The sequence below is a fragment of the Vidua macroura genome, chromosome 6 (genome assembly GCF_024509145.1).
Source record: "Vidua macroura isolate BioBank_ID:100142 chromosome 6, ASM2450914v1, whole genome shotgun sequence".
Taxonomy (NCBI): Eukaryota; Metazoa; Chordata; class Aves; order Passeriformes; family Viduidae; genus Vidua; species Vidua macroura.
The window spans coordinates 14,067,908-14,089,311 of record NC_071576.1 but is presented as its reverse complement, the minus strand read 5'-3'; the positions used below and the strand labels follow the sequence as shown (position 1 = coordinate 14,089,311).

Here is a 21,404-nt window from a genome sequence, read left to right as displayed (position 1 = left end):
TCTGATTTGTTAAGTGATTTTGGAGTGGCATTTTGTTTATTCATTTGTTTGTTTGTTTTTCTGATAGTGTATCAGTAAAAATATTGGACCAGGAAAAATTGAGAAGGTTCCTAAAGAAAATGCATTCCTGAGCAAAGAGCTAACAGTCAGTACTTTTCTTTCTTTTATTTCTTCAGGAAAGTATTTAAACTTAATGTATAACATAATGAAATATATAATTAATTTATTTCTTTATTTCACTAGAAAAAATTAGCCCCAAAATATGCCTAAAATATTTTAAGTGAGTTTAAATTTGGAAAATAAATAAAGTAAAATATAGCCATCATAAAACACAGAATTTTGAAGAGTTACAGCCTCATTTAAAAGAATAAAACACTGAAGCTCTGATGTCACTGTTCCCCTTAGCATATGGGAGCACTCTAACAAAGCCTACGCAAAATTATAAAAATAAAAAAAAAAGTTAATAATGCCGTGCTGCTAAGGCTGATGAACACAGAATACATAAATTACGTTGTATTCATCTATTTATCTGGAATAAACTGTTCATAGGAGAAATAAACAAAATACAACCCAGATAGTTTTAAGATCGTACTTGATAAACTTATAAAAGAGGTGATTCCTTGCAATTACATGAAAACTTTTCATTGTACAGAAAATTGTTTAGTGTTGCATGTTCTAATAGGTCATGAGAACACTCAAATACAGATATACATTGAAAATTAATATTTTTAAAAAGCTTAAAATATCTGTTTTTCTTTGTATGCAAACCTTCTTTCCCAATGCTTTAATTCTTTCTATTCTCCCCATCCATTCTAGTCTCTTGTTCCAGCTGTTCTTTTAACATGCATAGTTTAAGTCTGTAAATAAATGTAGCTTTGTTCCCTCAGCAAATGCAATTGGATATGTTGTTTGTGAACCTGCGAATGGAACCTATTTATCTGAAAGACAATTTCAACATTAAGTGGTTTGCTGAGGCAGGACTGATAGAGAACATTGCTCAAGTCATCATGGAATACAAGCAAACTCGAGGATTACTGGTAATACTTTGGTATATACTATTTTAAACTGCTCTTCTCTCTTTATCTCCAATAAAATTGGTTCTATAAACACAAGTCTTAAATTAATTAAGTAAAAATACATAAAAGATGGATATAGGTGCAAAATAAGTGAACATAAAAACTTAAAATTAAATTGAAGAAGTTAAATAAGAGGCAAAAAAAAAAAAAAAAACAAAAAAACCTGAATTTTATTTCCTTTATGCCTAAATCTGAAATTCTGTAAATGCAGATTAGCTTAATGATGGAAAGCTGCTATTCTGAAGCTTGTTTCTTTACACACTATATGGCACTCTTGGTATATTTTGCCTCAGGAATACAATAAGTGTATCTTTTATTTAAGCTTGTTTTATAACAGGTGAATATTTTGTGTCCTTTATATATTCAGTGAGTGTGGATATTCTAGTGCAATATTTTCATATTTATATTTTCATATTTATATATTATATTTATTAATATTTATATTTTCATGTTTATTAATATATGAATATATTCAGTGAGTGTGGATATTCCAGTAAAATATAGCCTTCCTTTTATCCTGCTCTGTAGTGTAATTTACTGAGCAACTTCACTATTTCCTATGTTAGCTTGATATTTAGAACTTCTGTATTCAGATATATAGGTTACTGAAAGGCGCAGAAAAATGCTTGTTTACATCCAAGTATCCATAAAGCTGTCTATATCTGGTTCAAACTTTGAATAAGAGTTCAGGGCGTGTAAAACAAGATGAAGATACTATTGTTAAAAGTTATTTATTGGGAGTCCCTACATAGCTCTGAAAGGATCATCAGATCTGCATTTGGGTTAGACTATTGCATCTAAGAACATATGCATCTAACTAAAAAAAACAGTACATACTAGGAAGCAAGGAGAAGGTAGGCTAGATAGACTGTTCCTGTACTACTCTATTGCAGAGTTTGTACTGTCAGATTTACTAAATTAAGATAGGCACTTATTTAAGTATGATTTTGAGTTTATTGCATAACATATTTAATAAGTGTATACTGGGATCCTAATTGCAGTTACTCATCCTTAGGCTAGGTAGGCTGAAATGAGACATCACCTAAGATTGTGATGGATCTGGGATTTTTGAGGTAAAAAAAAAAATTGATGACAGCAACTCTATCTCAATTGGAAAGTAGGACTATTGCATGTTTATAGTAGAATATCTGCTACCACATTCCAAAATTCACTGCATCCTATCTGTGGGATTGTGTTTCATCTCTTTGGATTATTCAAACATTAACTAGCCACAACAAATTGGTCTGTAAATCTACTAAATAGAAACATGCTTTTTCTCCAACAGGAAATTTCATCATTTAAGTAACTATGTTACTGTGGATGATAGAGAAGATATTCAGCAAAATATAAATAAATAAATAAAATTAAAAAAATATTTTTCATTTTAAGTACAATTGCTATTTTGTATTAGCCATATTAAAAATATTGTTGCTTTTACATAAAAGCATCTGTGCTGTTTGAATGATGTGTCTTTATCCTTTTTTCCAGCCTCTGAAAGTTTTCATTCATGGTCCTCCTGGGTCTGGCAAATCTACCATTGCTAAGGAGCTCTGCAAACACTACAAGCTACATTATGTTGGGATAAATGATGTGATTTCTAAAAAAATTGCAGATCTGGTATGTTGCTGTTTTCTAATATTACTGTTATTTTATTTTCTCTGATTTTAAGATGTTTGGCAGTATTTTAAAATTACCTATAATCCCACTATTTTAGAATGGAAATATCTTTCAACATTTTGATCATCTCTGGCGGTTGCACTGAAATCTTTTTAGAGACTGGAAGTTGCCCAGTGTCTCACTGTTCATGAGCACACATGAAAGGAATCTTTTTTTCTTTTATTATGTCTATGTATAAAATAAATTTGGTTATGGAATTCCTGAGCCAACTCATATTTCCGTTCTTGTCATCAGGAGGAAATTGTGGCTAAAGAACCTGACGAGGTGGAAAGAGAAGCAGAAAGAGAAGGAGAAGATTTTGAAGAGGAAGAGGAGGAGCATGAAAATGTAGAAGCAGCCAAGGAATTATTAGATGCAATAAAAGAAAACATGCAGCATAATAAAGGTAGAAAACACAAAGTATGATGATGGGATTCAGGTAGCTAGTGCAACTATATGCAAATGAAAATCAGGAAATAAATTTGTGGTTTAGACTTTTAGTTCCTATTAAAATCAAGAATCAACTGGAAAAAGAAGAGGAAATACAGTGAAGGGTTTATGAGTTGAGATAAAGACAGGAAGAGATCACAGAGTGGGCAAAACAGACCTGACTTGGGGAAATTATTTAAATTTATTGCCAATCAAAATCAGAGAACCCATCCCTCCCTTCTCTCCTGAATTTAACTTTATTCATGATTCTCTGCTTCCTCCCACCAGCAGCACAGGGAGATGGAGAATAGGGGTTATGATCAGTTCATCACAGTTCTGCTGCTGCTTCCTTCTCAGGGAGAGGAGTCTTTTTCCCTGCTCCAGTGGACTGGAGCTGCTCCTTCCCATGGACTACAGTTTTTTATGAACTGCTCCCTTGTGGGTCCCTTCCACAGGCTGCAGTCCTTCAGGCACAGGCTGCTCCAGCACGGGTCCCCCACATGGTCACAAATCCAGGCAGCAAACCTGCTCTAGAGTGGGCTCCTCTCTTCATCTCTTCATGGGTCTACAGGTCCTGCCAGGAGTCTGCTCCAGTGTGGGTTTCCCATGGGGTCACAACCTTCTTTTGGACATCCTGAGTGGGCCTCCTCCATGGTCTGTAGGTGGATCTCAGCTCTCCCCTGGACCTCCGTGGGCTGCATGGTGACAGCCTGCTCACCATGGTCTGCACCACAGCCTGCAGATGGCTCTTTGCTTTGGCACCTGAAGCACCTCCTTCCCTGCTTCTTTGCTGACCTGGGTGTCTGAAGAAATGTTTCTCTCACAGATTCTCACTTCTGTTTTCCCTGGCCACATTTTACTTCTGCACAATGACTTTTTGCCTACATAAATATTTTGACACAGAGGCATTTGGTCATTTGGCATTTGATTGGCTGAAATGTGGTCAGCAGCAGATCCGTCTTGGAGCCATCTGACATTGGCTCTGTCAGACATGGGGGAAGCTTCTACGAGCTTCTCAGAGAAACCACTTCTGTAAGTCCCCTGGCTAACAAAACCTGTCCACACAAACCCAATGCAAAGATACACCTATCTAAAAGTGACATATTTTTAAAATATTTTGGTGCCTCTTTAATCATAGCACTTTCATCTTTCTATTTCGGAATTTTTTGATAATGTCATGTTTTCTTCTCAAAGCAGAGAGCATAAATTTCTGTAACATAAAGTAAAAAGCTGGTGAAATATACCTTTGTCAAACTTGCAAAAATAAAAGTATTTTAGTAAAAACAAGTGCATGCTAATATGAAATTGTGGGGCTTATTTAAGAACCTCATACATCATTAGAAAGTAAATACTGCTTACGGAAGCCTGAACAGAATTTTTTAAATATTAAAAAAAGGTTTCTTGCTGAAAACTATTAGTTACCATCTATGTATGAATAATGCCATGTAGTTTTGGTCTTAGAGTTTAACATTTTCCATGTGGTATAAAGTGATCCCCCTTAAAAATGCAATCTGTTGCTGAGGGTTTACCTGATTTAGATCTTGTGTATCTGCAAAGAAATGAACTTCTTACACATCTGGAATCTTCAGTAATGAGATCTATGGCAGCATCTCTTCTGCATACTTTGATGTGTTATTTCAAGTAACAATGTCTTTTAAAATAGTTACATACTTTTATGATTAGAATGGTTTATAAATATCTAAGACTTTTAATAGCCAAAGCAAAATAAAGTAGGAAACTGGAGTTAATGTTTACAAAAGGACAAAATATTAGGGCAAACCTGATTTTTTCCTCCTACATATTTTCTCAACAATGTAGGAGAGGTAAATAAACCAATTCATATCGCAACTTGTCTGAAAATGAATCTTATAGAGCCTACCTCATGTCTTTTTTGGAAGATTACCTTTAAGTCTTACTGTAAAATGAAAATAGAAAATTATTGCTTTCTTGTGACTTTTTTCTATAAGTAATTCTTTACTGCTTCTATTAAAATCTGATTGTAGTATTCAAAATAAAACTAACTTCATGTTTAGATCATTAAAGTACTAATGTTTATATCTTTTAAACACAAAGGTATTTTTATTTTATAGCTACACTTTAATATTCCATAGATTGCTGACAATGCATAATATACAAATAGTAACTCAAAATATTTAACTTTTTAGGGTCTAAGTAGAAGAAAAATGTATTAAAATGTATTAAATGTTAGTAAAATAATTTCAGATCTCTTGTTTCTATAAACTAGGCACCTATTAACCTTCTTTGTCTTAGACCATCTAGGTGGTGAGTACCTTATTAAAATTATGAAGGACAAGCTCATGTCTGTGCCTTGTAGGAATCAGGGATATGTTTTAGACGGGTTCCCAGAGACCTATGAACAAGCAATGGATCTTTTTAAAGGTGTGTATTGCTTGGTTTGGTTTTATTGCTTCTTTTGTTTTTATTGCTGCTGATGTTGTCATTATCATTATTGTTCTCAGAGCCATACTGCTTGAGTGCATCAGTAATGACCACATTGCAAGATACAAAACCAAGTTTTGTGATGTGTGATTATTAGAATGTGAGAAGGACTGTAATGCACCTTATTTAATTTATGCACAAGATAATTTTTAGACTATCTTTCCTGATAAAGTAAAAAGTAAATGCACAAACATGGAGGATGCTTTCTTGTCCAGTGTTGATTTACTCCACTTTAGCAAGCTCTACAGCAGAATTTCTTAATAATGTTTAAGGGCTATTGAATGAGGGGATCCAGCCAGTGCACCAATACATATTTTGTGAGCCAAATTAGAGTGTATTTATTAGATAAGCTACTGTAGATATGACTTCAGAGAAGCTCTGCAACATACATTTCAAATTGTGCGCAAGCACTGTCCATACATTAAGACCAGGACTCATCATAATGTTTAAATTACAACTGAGGTTTGAAGGTACAGAAAAAACAGTCTTGTTCAGCTTAGTATGCTGTTCTGCAAATGGGCATGCTCAGCTGATACTCTACAGGCAGTTTTACTGACCATTCATAACAGCAGACCCTTAGTAGCAAAAACCATTTTGACCACAGAGTTGTAAAATATTTCTACTCACTGTTATGAGCCTTGTCTCTGTTTTTTTGTAGAATAATTTATTGGTCAGGAGGAGAGGCCAAAGATAAGACAGAAGTTTTAAAATTGGACATATTTAAAAATAGTATGTTCATGTACATACATCTGTGGTATAGGCAAACTACTAGTGTCCCAAGGTAGAACTCTGTGGTGCCTGGCAACGTGAATTATTTACTGAATTCTCTAAACTGGTGTCCAGGTTAGATTAATTTCCAGTTATTCATATAATCTGGATATTAGCAAACCTGTGTTTTACTGGGCACATTTTTAGCAAATATAGCGATATTATTGCTTGAAATGAAAATAAAAATAATTCCTAACTTTTGTTTTAGTAGAAGATAATGAAGAAGGAGAAGAGGAAGAAGCAGTAGGCAAAATGCCTAAATTTAATCAAATAATCATACCTGGTAAGTTTGATAGATTTCTTTTTAAATAAACTGAGGAGTTTTATTTTCTAATTAAATAAACTGAAGAAAAATTGCTGCCACCAACAAGAAGTCTAAAATATCAGTCCATCTGTTCTTATTTAATTTAACTTAAAAAACGAAATCTATTTCATGTAATGCTGCTGCCCTCATATTTAAAAGTGAACAATTAATCATAGAATCATTTAGGTTGGAAAAGACCACTAAGAGCATCAAATCAAACCATTAACCGAACACTTCCAAGTCCACCACTAAACCATGTCCTTGAGTGCCACATCTCCATATCTCTTAAATACCTTCAGGGATGGTGACTCAATCACTTCTCCTGACAGCTTGTTCCAATGCTTGACCACCTTTTTGTTGAAGAAGGTTTTCTTAATTAAAAGGAAGGATTGGGCTCAATTTCTGGGTTGTTTGTTTGTTTGTTTGTGTTTTTTTGTGAAAATGCCATCAGCTGTTGGCTGATAACAACAGTAGTGGCTGTCTTGTGATTACAGCAGCTTAATGGAATAAAAATGTAATGCATTGGTTATGCTGAGAATTAAAATAGAGTGGTTTTCATCTATGTAGAAATTGCTTTATCCTGCTGTTTTTGCTTGATTCCTTTGGAAATTTTGTATATATTCAAACAATATGTTCTTCTTCACAGAATTTGTTTTTTCTTTGACTGCATCTGATGAATTCCTTATAGACAGAATAATAAAACTGCCAGAAAGTGAAGTTGCTGGAACTCATTATAGTGAGAACCAGTTCCTGCAAATTCTGAAACACTTCCGCAAGATAAATACCGATGATGTGACGGTTCTCAACTATTTTGATGAACTTGAAATACATCCTCAGTTTATTGGTATGGAATAATAAAACTAGTAGGTATAACATGAATAAAAAAATTTTGTTCTTACAAATTTAACACTTGCAAAAAGCAAATAGTAAGTGTCCATATATAAATAATATTTTTATTAACATTGCAGAATACATATACAACAAGCAATTATATACCTGGAAAAAAAGTTCTTTTACAGTTAAACTGTTTCTAAAATTTGGGGTGTTAGTTGTTCATTTTTGTGATCTTAATTATTAAAATAATTTTATGACTTAGGTTGCAGATCTAAACTGGCATCCTTTCAGATAAGTGTAAGAGTACATTTTTATGGACATAAACATTTTGATTCCTTATATTTTTTTTCTTTAGACTTATCCTATGATGCTATTGTCCACAAAAATTGGATGTATTACCTGGTGGGCAACAAGCTAATAATTACACCCTGAAGAGAGGAATTGATTGTTTATTTCAGAGTTGTGCTAACCCCTGTGCATGGTGGTACTCCACAAATCAAAAACCCCTACTATCAAAACTTTTCACTATTTATACATTTTACCAAAGGGATTAGTACATAGTTCCCTTATTGATTAGTATTCAATCTTCTATTGGATAATTATTCTCTTGCTTCCCATGCTCAGTGTTTCTCTTCTTTTGGGTCAGTTTTTTGGGTTTTTTGTGTTGATGGTCCTTGAGTCTGTGGTTGTGATTTCCTCACTGCTGGCATCAACTTTTATCCAGCTGGAGCTGATTTCAGCACAATTTCTGAGCTGGCTTTATTAGTTTCTTCCTTGGGCATTCTGCAAGATGTCTTTATGGCCTGTAAATTCTGCACTCTTTGTGTCCACTATCAGTGGTACATCCTTCTTCCTGAGCTTTGTTAACAGCCCATTGGTCTGAGATCATTGAGTCTTCTTCAGGTCTACACCTTAACAAGGTAATTCTACCAACAAGTAATTTGTTTCTCTAACACCTGGACATCATTTAGAGCTTGCTGTCTGTTTCATAGGTTAAATCTGCCTTCTTGTTGATCAAGTTTCAAAGTATACAAAGATGAAACATCAAAGTACATAATTTCTTAAGAAAATTTTTATATTTTCCACATTTTGCAACACCATGTCAGTATGTGGGCAAACTGTAAATTAAGAAGCATTTAAGAATATTACTAGAAATCAAAAGTGGAAGGCTGAGACTGAATCTGTTTTGCACTATCCCTGTATGTGAGAAAATTTGTTTTCCTTACATACTATCTAGAAAATTGTTATCACTGGGAAATCTTGAGAAGATAACTATAACCTGATTATTCATGCCAGTGAGATCAGTGTGACAGCATTCTAAAGAAAAGGTGGGTTTTGGCAGGGAGAGGAGAGGAAACAAAGAAGAAGGGTGAGAGACCTCTGCAGCTAAAATCAAACTGCTGATATTTGGAATGTCTATTTGAGATGAATTATGAAAAGTTAATTGTTCAACCCTCTTAGCCACAATTGATTCTCCAAGATTTTTATTTATTGTCAGTCATGGAGATTATTTTGAAAATAATAAGATATAAGTGTTGTTAGGAAGTGTATTAGTGGGAAAACATAGTGAGTTAGTGTAATTATTTTAGAATTGTGGAAAGTAAATGTTTCCACTATTGTGGAAAGTAAATGTTTGAAATGGTAAATATTAAGGTCTGGTGTCACCAATTGGTCATATTCTTAGTTTATACACTTCTAGATATGCAAGTAGAGGCACTGTCAAAGAATTATGCTTAAAGATTATCCTTCAACTGTAGCCCATTCCAAATACAGGAACTGATTTGCTTACGGATTTTAGTTATTGCAGTATCACAACTGTGATGATATAGATGATTTTCACATTGAGTTTATAGCATTGATGCTCCTGTTCAAATGAGCATCATCTTTAGGTCCTGTTTGTCTCAGAACTGTCTCCTTACCCATTCATATTCCTGGTTGTTACCCATGGAAGCATACAGGTGTGTTGCTTCTGCTGTAAAATGGTAGGAACAGACTACAAAGAGAACCACTGAGAGGATCCTCCAGCTCAGCCAATACCCCTCCATTCTAGTCAATGTTTCAGCTGGATTTTCAGATGAATAGAATTAAGTAGCAATGGATTTTATCGGAGTCAAACTGCTCGCTCAGTTATATTCTGAAGAAGGGGTTAAATATTGTGCTTGTCACTTGTTAAATATTGCTTCAAAATAATAAAAGTTTTCTTCCACCTTAAATTAAAAAAATTGTAACATATGGTTTTATGTATCATTTTTATGATTAGTATTTTTTCTGAGTTTGAAATATGATTAGTACAAAGAAGTGGGCTTCAGGATTCTGGAAATTCAACTTTGCTTTGATGACTCACTGTATGGAGACTGCAAGTTAGTTATCTTGTGTCTCGTTTTTCTCATTTGCAAATTGGAATGGTGACAGGCATGTTAGCTCTTATACAAAAAGGCATGTTAAAGTTACACAGCAATTCCCTTTGAAGACCTAAATTTGTGAACTCCTTCTCCAGTGATCTTTTCTCTCAGCTAGCATCATTGCTAACTTCATTTTTCATTTAAAAGGCATTAGTTTTTGAGGATAAATGTAGTTAATTCTGATTGCTGTAACATGAACATCGTACTCTTCTGTGGCCATCTAAAAAATGCAGTCTTTGAGACCTCAAATTCAACATTGAAAACAGTCTTAGCAATACTTTAAATGACAAGAAAAGTTATTTTCTTTGTAATTTATATACCCAGGTGCAGCTAAATTTGTAGGAATGATGGTCTGCTTGCCTAGCAAATGTATTGCTTCAATTTGGAATACTTCGGGAATGTAATTCCTGATTTTTTGAAAGAAGCTGTAAAATAAGTTTTATCACATAGAACTATGTTAGTTCCCTCCTCAATTCATGATCAGAGTTTGGATTTGAGGTCCAAATCACAAACACTTTAACTCTTGGAAAAATTGTATTAGTATTTGAGAGTCTGATTCTGCCTGAATCAGTGATTAGAAAGAACTGGGAAAAATGCTTTGCTAATGACTTTCAAAATAACTACCTAAAGAACTGTGGAGGAAGGGCTAATGGATTCTCATCTAAATTCTGTATTCTGATTCTTCTTTTCCCCCTCATCTGCATGCTCTCCTTACCCACTTCTGTGCTTTTACACCTACCATTTCATGCCCTCGAACAAACCCATTACCTCAGTCGCCCACTTTTCCTCTTTTCCATGTATATTCCTGTACTGCTTCTGCCTCCCCACACTGAATGCATATAGAAACTGAGAGCCCTGGAGAAAATCTTCATTCTTCTGTATTTTTTCTTTTTCTTCTTTCTTGTCAAGTTTATTGTGCAAGGAACTTTCAGCAATTAAAAGGGGAGAAGGAATAAAATGAAAAAGAAGGTCTTGTTCAGTCCTTATGTTCCTACATGAAGCTACAAATTAGTTTTGTAAATATAACACAGTAAGAGATCAACTGGAGAAAGGTCTGTGTATTTGTAAATCTGTAAGAGTGAAAACATTGGAGTTTGTGCCACATCCTAACAACCTATTTTGTAGCATTCAGTGGGGAGAGAAGGACAAAACTTATGGTTTTGTGCATCTGCATAAGTTAACATAAGACTGGTGCCAGGAACATCTTTGAGAGATGGCATTTGACCTCTTTTTTGGGTTTCAAAACCTGGGCAAGCTGCAATTGTTAAACAATAGTTGTAAATTTTATTTTAGTATGTTTTTTCCTTACATCAGCTTAAAAGGCAAACTATTTTAGCTGAAACTAGTAAAGAAAATCAGATTTAGAAAACTTCATTCTATGTAACAAAAGATTGTCATTTATAAGCAATTGAAAACAACATCTTTTACTTGAAAATTCAAATAACATGAACAGAATATATTTTTACATCTTGCATAACACTTCAGAAGAGTTGACAAAAAGCCTTGAAATGGTTCTCTCTTGTATTGTTTAAAAGATATAGCTGTATATGAAGATTCTGAAAACAGACTTACTGTATCAAAGATCATCAAAGACATTGGAGAACCTCGGAATTATGGTTTGACAGATGAAGAAAAGGAGGCTTTGGAACGCCAGGCAGCTGAGGAACGCCTTGTCAAAGAAGCTCAAGAAAAAGCTGAACAAAAGCGTAAAGAAGCTAAGGAAAGGGAAGAAAGAATGGCAAGATGGGAAGAGTGGGTACGTTAATACATATTTTTGGGTAAACATTATTATTTATGTGTTTTAGATGACTTCAAGTAATGTTATGTAAATACACTTGGGAAATGTAGCATAAATTCTCTTGTTCCTTACATCCTACTTTAGGTCTGGGTTAGGCTATCTCCACAGTGCATTTTGAAGCCTATCTTACAGAATATAATGTCTTTTTTGTTACAGACATAGAATTTTTTTACATTTTGGTATCAGCATGTCTTTAAAATACTTTTATGGTGCTCTTGTTGCTGCTGTGCTGTAGCTCTTCTATTTTACCATTTATAAATATCTACTACAATCAATGGGTATTTTCCTTATCAAGTCAAATAGGACTTTTGCATTTTGGTCAGTTTACTTCTAAACTAACTCTTAATTATCAAACTAGATTTTTAGCTCAACACTGATCCAATCTTCCAGCCTACACTGCAGAAAGGTTTCTGAGCCTGCAGGAACCTGTGTAAGAGCTGAGTACTCAGTTCAGTAAGGACTACCTGATGCAGTCTGAAGGATGGTTTTTGTTTTCTAATAAGTACTTGGTATTTAGGCTACCTGACCCCAGAAGACTTGCATGTGATGCTTTTTCCTTATTTACTTTTCCACACCCAAGGACAATTTAGTTAAATGACCTGAAATGCACACTGAAAGAATGTTCCTGTTCACACCCAAAGTCAGGCCATTTCACCAGAAGGCAAGTGTATTGTCTTCTTTTAGAGCGATTTAAAAACAAACTGATCATTCCATGGAAAAGTCCTTTTCTTATATTTAAATGCCCATACACATCTATGGGGTAATAATATGCTGAAATTACTGACTTTTAAAGAAGCATTTACATTCCTCTGATGTAGGCTTGTAAATAAGAGTTTTCTAATCTCTGATTATTTACAGCTTCATTCAACATTAAACAGCATTTTGTACCCTGTAAAATTCGTAAGAATAGCTAACAAGTTTTAGCTAGATTCAATCCAAGCCATCTACCTTTAAAAGTGCAAACTGCATTAATCAAAGCTGAAGCAGGTGTTTAAATAAAACGTGTGTTTAAGGTTATCCTTTAAAATAGGCAGATGATCAGATCTAAGCAACTGTTGACTGTTGATTTGCCCTTGACACTGTAGATTAGCTGCTGTCTCTGAGCAGTGGCCAAAGATCACTTGCAAGATTTATTCAATAGCACTCTTGGATTGAGTGAATAAGGTCAAAACTGGTGTATCTGTTTTACCTGAATATTGCATCTGTGTTATGCCTTGAGTATAGAAAAGCAGTCTTCAGAGTATGACTTGGTTGCTGTGTCTATATATGACTCAGGCTACTGATTAAAATGAGTGAAGAGAGGACAATGAAAACGAGTTGGAGTAATCTTCTGGCTAAAGCTGCTGCAAGTATGCATTCTACTAAGTGCTGGTGAATGGAAGGAAGAAAACCTTGCAGCAGTTTTATTTCCTCATCCCTCTTACTTTTTGAGTATAAAAATATCATTTGATTTAACCTGAATTCAGAAATAAATTTAGCTGGTGGAAATAGATGTATTTCACTGTGGTTTTAGTCTATTTGACTCTCAAGCCCCTCAAAAACATCAGTGACATATGAATAAAACAAATTAAGGGAACCAAAGAGAAACAAACCCAACACAATTAACAAATTAAAAATTTAGAAAGCTGGGGCTTTCTACTGAGTAAAATAAGCTTCAAGAAGTAAAGTAAAATTAGCTTCAAGAAACCACCTGTGTTTTGCGATAGCACTAATTTTTGAAGTGCTACAGTGTATTTCAACCATTTTGCCAAATACCTTATGGAAACAGGACCACTTGAAGACTTGACAATAAACCTCCTTTTAGGTGTTAAAGAAGAAAAATAAAATCATTTTAGTAAGAAGATTATGTCAGTCCTTATTATGTTCAATTTTTGTTCTCAGTATGTTGTGTGCTCTAAATTTAATAAGCCGTTAATAATTTTTACTGTCAACTTGTTCTTCAAAGTTCTGTCCACAGCTTCTTACACTGTTTTTTCACTCTAGACCAGCACTCTTATTTAGCCAAATGTTATTTGATAGATGTTACAAACGATTTTTTTTTTCTTTATTGCTTGTAGAATAAACAGCAAGAGGAAGTGAAAAAACAAGAAGAAGAGTTATTGGAGGCCCAGTCTGTTCCACTACGAAACTATTTAATGCAGAATGTCATGCCAACACTTATGCAAGGGATAAATGAATGTTGTAGGATCAGGCCAGATGATCCAGTTAATTTTCTGGTAAGGTGATTATGTTTTGTTTCTTAAATATATTTGAATACTCATAGAGACCCAAAGAAACTCTGTTAATCAAAGGACTTAAATTTCCTCCCCACTTTCAGGATAGCAACTAATTAATGATTAGAATCTGCAATTCTGGTGAACAGCAATTATAGTGAAAATTAAGACCCAGAAACTACTCCTTATGGGATCAGTTGATACTGTGTATCAAGGGAAGTATCCAGTGTAGTTAAACAGCAATAGGACAAAAATCACTACCAGAATCTGTTTCTTCTTGGTATATGCACTCTGCACATCTTATGTACCCTGACAACTCTGCTGTGCCACAGAGGACTAGAAGTTAAAGAACTTTTTTTACATTAGGCTTTCATTTCCATTAGATTGATTTGTGTCAATGAACCTACTATGATATCTGATAGCTGGAGTTAGGTGCCTCAAAAGAGAGTCCACAAACGAAGAAATCCCTGGGCAATTACACCCTTACAATCTAGACTTCCCATCCCTCACAGGACATCCCTCATGGGACCAAGAACTCTATGAGGGTCTGAGATCTGGTTGCCCTTCATTGGTTTCCTGTCTGTTACCAAGGGTTTGCTAAAGGGTCACCTCCACACCCTCTTAGGTTGGTTTCAGAGGGCTTTTGGTTGGTTCTGGTTGTTATAATAATGTGGTTGTTACGGTTCATATACCATGATCTATGGGCTGTCTACCCCAGCTATTAATTTTTAAGTAATGTTTAAGCTGCAGCTTTGTCTATTCTATTATAAATGTTCAGATTGTTAGTGCCAGGTTTCACTGTAATCCATCCATCTTTGCCTTAAAAACAAACCATATGGTTCAGGTAAAGTTCAACCAGCAGCCCAAAAATTCTAGCTACTTGTGCCTACTTTCAAATGATTTTAAATTTTTAACTCTTCAGAAAGGAGGACATCACTCTCCCCCACTACCCCCACCCCCGGCACAACTGATCACATTGTCATAATAATAAATGCAACCAGTTTGTTAATTCCCTTCACAATACACGCATAAATAAAGGAGAATATCCTGTAGGACAGTCACAGACTAATTCCAGTTGCAAATGACCTCAGGACGTTATCCAGCTCAACTTATCCAGCTGCAAGCAGGGTCAGCATTGCATTCAGACAGAATCCAGGTGCTGTAATGTTATTGCTGTGCTGCTGTTCTGCCTGCACATCCTAACCAAGCTGTTTACAAGCTGAAACAGAGCATTCTATTAATCCAGCAAAAGCTTGAAATGAAAGCAATTGTGTTACAATCCAACTTCAGGCACTAAGTTATGTTCAATTGGTTTAACCTTTTTGCCTGCTGGTGAGTGACAGCTACCTGTAGCTGTAGGGGTATGAGATCTTCCCTCATAACTGCATAGCTTTTAAAGATCAGTATCAGTGGGTCCAGAAACCAAGTTCTAAGGTACTTCCAAGATGTTTCCTCGGAGTGACAAAAACTGTTATAAATGGCTCACTTCCTTCTCTTGCCCACAATAGAAACAGTGACTGCTATGAAGAGGGTGAGTGAGGTCGATGGCATTTTGGACAGTATTTGGGGGAAAGAGATTTCTCTGACACAGAGATATTTTCTGCCATAAGTTACATTTAATACATTGTGCAGTTTTGTTTAAAGCAATGCTATCCACTATATCTTTGTAATTTTTCATGTATTTCAAAGTTGGAGATGTGAAAATAATTGCAATTTTGAAACTCTTCTATTTATAGGCAGAATATCTCTTCAAGAACAGTCCTGATATCAACTGGAATAAACGTTAAATCCTAGCAGCAAAAGAAATTTTGAAACAAAAAGGGAGAAAATTCCTAATACATTTTAGATAAAAAATGTTTACTTTCTGATGTTATTTTTGTTTAGGCTTACTATGAAATCTTCATTTTTATTTATCATACTTTATTACTATTTCGTACTGGGTTTTTAAACCTCTTCTACAACATTTCTATTTGCTGCATGCATTGATTGATACATTTACACATCTGTATATTATTTTCCTAATCCTTAGTGAATGTAGGCTGCTAGCCTGAGAAAAACTTTTATCATAAAAAGTATTTCTACTGAAAAAGGAAATAAATAGAAGCAGCAAACTCTCTTATTTCCCCTCCCAGCTACCAAGAGGCAAAAATTAATACAATACAGTCTTCTTATGCTGCACTGAAGACTGACTGGTAAACAGTTTCCCAGCACAGGTATGTCATAAAACCTGTGTTTTACTTTGGTATCACACATGGCTGTAGAACTCATTTAATAATCTTCAGCATTCAACACTAGATACATATTTTTAGAGATTTTTTTTAGAATCTAGAGTTTCCAGCAAATATCTGTCTTTCTCAATTTTGCTGACTTCATCCAGCAGTCACAGGAACCGTATCTGTGCTGAGCTGAAAGTGATTGCATACTTGGTGTAAAACAAATACAGGATTTTGTCAAAATAGAAGGCAAGGACCCTTTGTGCAAAAGGAGGGGGAAAAAGTGGAAGAGCTGAAATAATAGTGATATAGAAACATTTGACAGCTATATTGTCTGTAACTTTTGAGTATCAGAACTTTAGATGTGTTAATGCCCAATGTTTTTATCCGATACATTAGTGTTTTTGTAGAGGATCTTATTTAATCTGTTTTCATAGTTACACAGACAAGCTGGGAATAGAATTCAGAACCATCATCTCCTACTCTAAAGAAACATGTATTTTTGTGATCTTTATGACCTATATACTGTAAGCCAAAGTCACCATTTATCCTGTGAGACAGCTGAAGATTAAATAATCGGTAGCTTCTGACACTTTTTTCGTTTGAAAGAGCTATTTTTCAGAATAAAGATGAAACCTGGACACTTAAAAAGAGAGGGCAAACAAATTTTTCTCTGGAGTTACTGTAATGCATTGAGTTTTCTAAGAATAAAGTTTTGAGCTGAACTATAAAGAGTGTGTCTCTTTTTTAATATTCTGAAAGTTTATGCAGACTACTCCAGGCAGATGTTTCAAGAACAACTCTTAGAAAAGGATCCATTTGCTTCGAGCAGGGTACGAACGCACCGTGAGCCCGACGCGGGCAGCCAAAGCCACGCACGGCGCTGCCTTTGAACGAGTCCCTTCCGCAGCGGGCCGAGCCCAGAGCGCCGGGGCGGCTCCCGAGGACTCTGGGGCGCCGGAGCCGGTCCTGGCCCCGCGCCGAGCCGAGCCGAGTCGAGCCGAGCCGAGCCGAGCCGAGCCGAGCCGAGCCGAGCCGCGCCGAGCCGAGCCCGCCCGCCCGCTCCCGCGCACGCGCCGCCCCACGGCCGTTGGCGCTTTGTTTTCAAACCGCGGCCGGCGCCGCTGCCGCCTCCGCCGCGACTACATTCCCCAGCGTACCCCGCGGCCCCGCCTCCCCTGCGCACGCGCGGCCGGGCGAGCGTGCGCGCCGTGCGGGGGTGTCCGCCGCGCTGCGTCAGGCCCTCCCCGCCCCGGGACGTTGCTGTGGTAGCGTCCGGGCGCCATGTTAGAAGGCCGGAGGGGAAGAGGCGAGTGAAGCGGCGGCGGCGGCCGGGCCCGGCACAGCCGCTCCCTCCGCTCCCGGGGCCTGGCCCCGGCCCGTGCCATGGTCGCGGCTCCCGGCGCTCCGCGGGACGAGTGACCGGTCTTCAGTCGGCAGCGGTGGGGGAGGAGGAAGAAGAGGAGGAAGAAGGGGACGACGCGGCGGCGGTGGTGGTGGCGGCGGCGGAGGAGGAGGAGGAGGGGCCGGAGAGACGATGCCGTTGTAAGTCCGGGAGCTCGCGGGGCGCGCTCGGGGCTCGCGTTGTGCCGGCCCCGGCCCGGCGCTCCCCGCATGCCCGGGCCCTTCCTGCCGGGGCTCGGGCCCTTCCCCCCTCGCGGTCCCCTCGGCCCGGGCGCTTCCGCTGCCGCAGTGTGCGGCCCTGGCGCTGCTGCCCGCGCCGCCCGGAGCTCCACGCTTTCTCGCCCCGCATCGTGTGAGCCCGGAGGTGATAGCGATGTGGCTTTTGTGTTGCTGTCGCCGCCTTTGCGATCTCGCAGCGGCAACGTGCGGGACGGGGGGAACGCGTGCGGCGTCCTCCGCTCCCCGCTGCTGGGTCAGGGCGCACGAAGGAGCGAGACCCGCGTGTTTGTCCCTTGCTCGCCCTGGCCGCTAAGGGTGAAGCGCTTTTTCCCCCAAGAACCCCGGCGAAGTCTCTTCCCCCTGTGACCACGCGGGCAGTTCTTTCCCCTTCCGGGGGCAGGAGACCCTGGGCCGCTGGTTCCAGTGGGCTCCCCGAGGCCGGCGTGCTGCCCTTGGATCCCCCCGCTCCCGGCGGCTCCGGGCAGCGCCCCCGGCCGGCAGACGGGCTGCGGGCCCGCGCGTCCCTCCCGCCCGCCGCCGGCAAGCCGGGGCGCTTGTGCACTGGACGTGCCGTGCCGTGACCCTGCTGGCAGTCAGGAATAACGAAGTGTGACCTTATTCATCCCAGTTTGTGCGCTGATTTTTTTCACCCCACCTCTGGCATTTTTATTTCCGCTTCCTTTTTTATTTTCCCCCCTCATCGCTGACGTTTTTACGAATTTTGATTGAGATGTCAAAACTTGCAGCTCCTCAGTTCTGAAGTTCATAATCTTAGTATTTTATTACATTATAGAGATCGAGGGAAACAGTGATGTGTAGGTTATCTATCTGAAAAGTGACTTTTCAGAATAAGGCATGTTTATATATTTTGTTCGGTTGGTCTGTTTGTTTGGTTTTTCGTTTGTGTGTTTTTTTTTTTTTTATTGAAGGAGAAATATAAAGAATTTGTGATTCTACACTCTTTCTCTCACTCTTATAATTTGGGATTATTCGCTGTGGTTAAAAATATGTCAACTTTTAAGTGGCGAATAGCTAGGGTTGTCTGTTGTGGTTGTTAATTCAGTCTGAAGTACTGCAAAGTTAGTCATGAGGTAGATGACATGATAAAAATTTATCTGAGAGGGTTTATGGCGGGGAAAGGACCAGTGGGTGAATGCAGGAAGGAAAATGGTTATGCTGAGTAGGGTCTAATGCTTGTATAACGAAGCGCCAATGTCTTTATAGATAAGTTTTGCACATGTTAATTATGGCAGTGAAAAGTTACCACAAGTCAGCTTTTGAAGTTGGTTAGGCTTTTCAGCCTCAGGAAAATGGGAGGGTGTTTATTCCACTTGCTTTCATTCTTAGCTTGTTGTGTTGTGACTACATAAATTCCAAAGGCTTAGTAACAACATTTAAAAGTTTGAGCTGCTTTTATGTGTTGTAATAATAGCGATCTTCAACTTTGAAAAGTTTGGAATGATTTGATAATTTCTCTTGATATAGGTGTCTATGATACTTTAACTGGAAACACTTAAATAACAGTGCATAGTTACAATGGCACTAAGTTATTGCTATTTTCAGTATAAACATTACTTGGCAACTTAACTAGTACAGGAGATTTATCATAGTTAGCAAAAATGAAGCTTTCTGAGTTTATACATTTGGTCTGTCATTTGTATGTTTGACATTGTTGACTTGGTATCATCCAGTCAAGACTTTAAAGTGAGTATTATAATGCCAGTAAGTAGAAATGCTGGTGATGCTGATTCTTGAGTTTGTGAAGCCTCTGACTTTAGAGAAAAGAAAGAGGCAGCTTGGGAAGATTTTTCCTGTATAATTCTCTCCAGACAGTTGATTCTGTCTTTCTGTCTTCTGGATGATAAACTTGTTGCGTGAAAGTGGAACGACCCTATGTGGGTTCGGTTTTGGTTTTTTTTTGGGTTTTTTTTTTTTTTTGTTGGGTTTTTTTTTTTTTTTTTTTTTTTTTTTTTTTTGACAGGAGTTGTCAAAACTGATTTCCCATACAAGCAGAGATTGTCATCATTCTTAACCTGGAGTTCTGGGTTCTCCAGAGCTGTACACCAATGTTCATATTGCACTTCTTAACAGTATGGTACAAAAGTATAAAACCAAGCAATTTCTTCCTGTATATGGTATATCAGTAGTAAGCTGATATCTGGCATTTACAGAAGCCTTTAGTATTTTTTTAAATATTAAAATTTATCCTAGAAACTTATGTGACTTTTTGTTAAAATTCTCATGTGGGAAGTGCTAGCAGTTGTATGAGGAAGAAGTCATAAAGATATGTTTTAGTGCATGGTTAGGTATAGAATGGTTATGTGCATTATCTAGCACATAAGATGCCAGGGAAGAATGAACTTACTAAGTTATTAATGTGTTTTAGTTGGATCTGGGGCTTATACAGAAAGGCTTCTGACTCAGTGAAGCTGGAGCTATGTTTATATGAGTGATGATTTAGTCTTTTCATGTAACCTGGGGCTTTCTAACCCTCCAAATAGAGAAAACATCAATCTGTTTCTTGGTATGCTACTGAATGTCTATGTCTGCTGAATTCATGGCAAAACACTTTTGAAATGTTTTGTTCTATTCTGTAACCAGAAGTGGAAAAGTGCTATGAGTCATATACACGAACATTTAAAAGTGCCATAATATCTATAAATTTTAAGTATTGTTAGTACTAGTAACTTCTATATTAGAGTTTTGGAATGTCATTAAGAGTTATTCTTTCCAGTGGACAGTCAAGCTGATTCTCACTTCTGAAGTAAGGCTTTTCATTTTTTCTTTCACTGAACTTTGCTGTAGACATAGGCAAAGTCACTGTTTTCTTCACTTTTCCTTAGAGACTGTCAGCTTACATGCCAGAAATACAGCACTGTATTTAAAATGGCTTGTGCTGACTGGGAATGGATAAGTTGTGTGTTTCTGAACAGAGGGAGTTGGGAATTTTATAGGCTGTTAGGCAAGGAATTAAATTATTCTTAACTTTGCAGAGCAATGGACTGACTGACTTTAGAGGAATAGTTGCCATAACTTAAAGTTATAGCTTTCTTAATTGAGAAGCAATTAATATAAAAATCTGTGCTGAGGATTAGATGGCAAGGATATATATGGTTTTGCAATAGCTCTCAGTCTTCCAGTATCACTCTAAAATAAAGGACTGAGTTTATACCTATTAATATAAAGGTACTGCACAGAACTTGGGAACCCGGTTATTTTGGGCTGAGCAGATTTCACCACTGAGACAAATTAATCTCTTAATAGTGAAATGCTTTCTGGGATTCCTAGTTCTTAGTTTATTGTCCCTGTTATCTTTTGATTCAGCTTTACTGAAATTCTTAAATTGCTCTTGAGTTTTTTGTCTCCCATATAGCAATAAAAATAGGTTTTGGTTCAACTGCTGCCTGTGCAGTTCATTAGCACTTTCTTTTCTTTAAACTTGAGAAACTTCTCCTTCACAAGTGTGTTAGTAAGACTATTGTGGATGACTTTTTGTTTGTACATGCTGCCTTCCTTATTCTTCTGCATGAACAGAAGAGCCAGAGAGCTCAGGAGAACATCCAAGGTTAGCAGAATGTGTATGAATGGCCTTCCTTTTGCCGTAGGTGAGCCTCTTCTGTAGCCCTGT

General features: G+C 37.4%; 2 protein-coding genes across 8 annotated transcripts in view; both read left to right on the top strand.

Annotated features, from left to right (window-relative positions):
• The window catches only part of AK7 (adenylate kinase 7), a 28,186-nt gene extending 12,373 nt beyond the window's left edge, over positions 1-15,813 (top strand). The window contains exons 9-18 of one of the 2 annotated variants that reach the window (XM_053981340.1): positions 68-145; positions 888-1,037; positions 2,565-2,693; positions 2,988-3,138; positions 5,433-5,561; positions 6,601-6,672; positions 7,340-7,537; positions 11,465-11,685; positions 13,785-13,943; positions 15,677-15,813. In XM_053981340.1, the coding sequence (XP_053837315.1) occupies positions 68-145; positions 888-1,037; positions 2,565-2,693; positions 2,988-3,138; positions 5,433-5,561; positions 6,601-6,672; positions 7,340-7,537; positions 11,465-11,685; positions 13,785-13,943; positions 15,677-15,727 (1,338 nt within the window). In that variant the 3' untranslated portion in view covers positions 15,728-15,813. Of the gene's footprint in view, positions 1-67; positions 146-887; positions 1,038-2,564; positions 2,694-2,987; positions 3,139-5,432; positions 5,562-6,597; positions 6,673-7,339; positions 7,538-11,464; positions 11,686-13,784; positions 13,944-15,676 lie in introns of both variants that reach the window. The other variant, XM_053981338.1, reaches the window with a different exon arrangement.
• A 1,570-nt stretch (positions 15,814-17,383) lies between these two features.
• Positions 17,384-21,404, top strand: part of PAPOLA (poly(A) polymerase alpha) — a 43,659-nt gene continuing 39,638 nt past the window's right edge. For 3 of the 6 annotated variants that reach the window (XM_053981627.1, XM_053981626.1, XM_053981625.1), the window contains exon 1: positions 17,384-17,698. In XM_053981627.1, the coding sequence (XP_053837602.1) occupies positions 17,691-17,698 (8 nt within the window). In that variant the 5' untranslated portion in view covers positions 17,384-17,690. Of the gene's footprint in view, positions 17,699-17,857; positions 17,922-21,404 lie in introns of those variants that run through there. The other 3 variants (XM_053981624.1, XM_053981629.1, XM_053981628.1) reach the window with 3 other exon arrangements.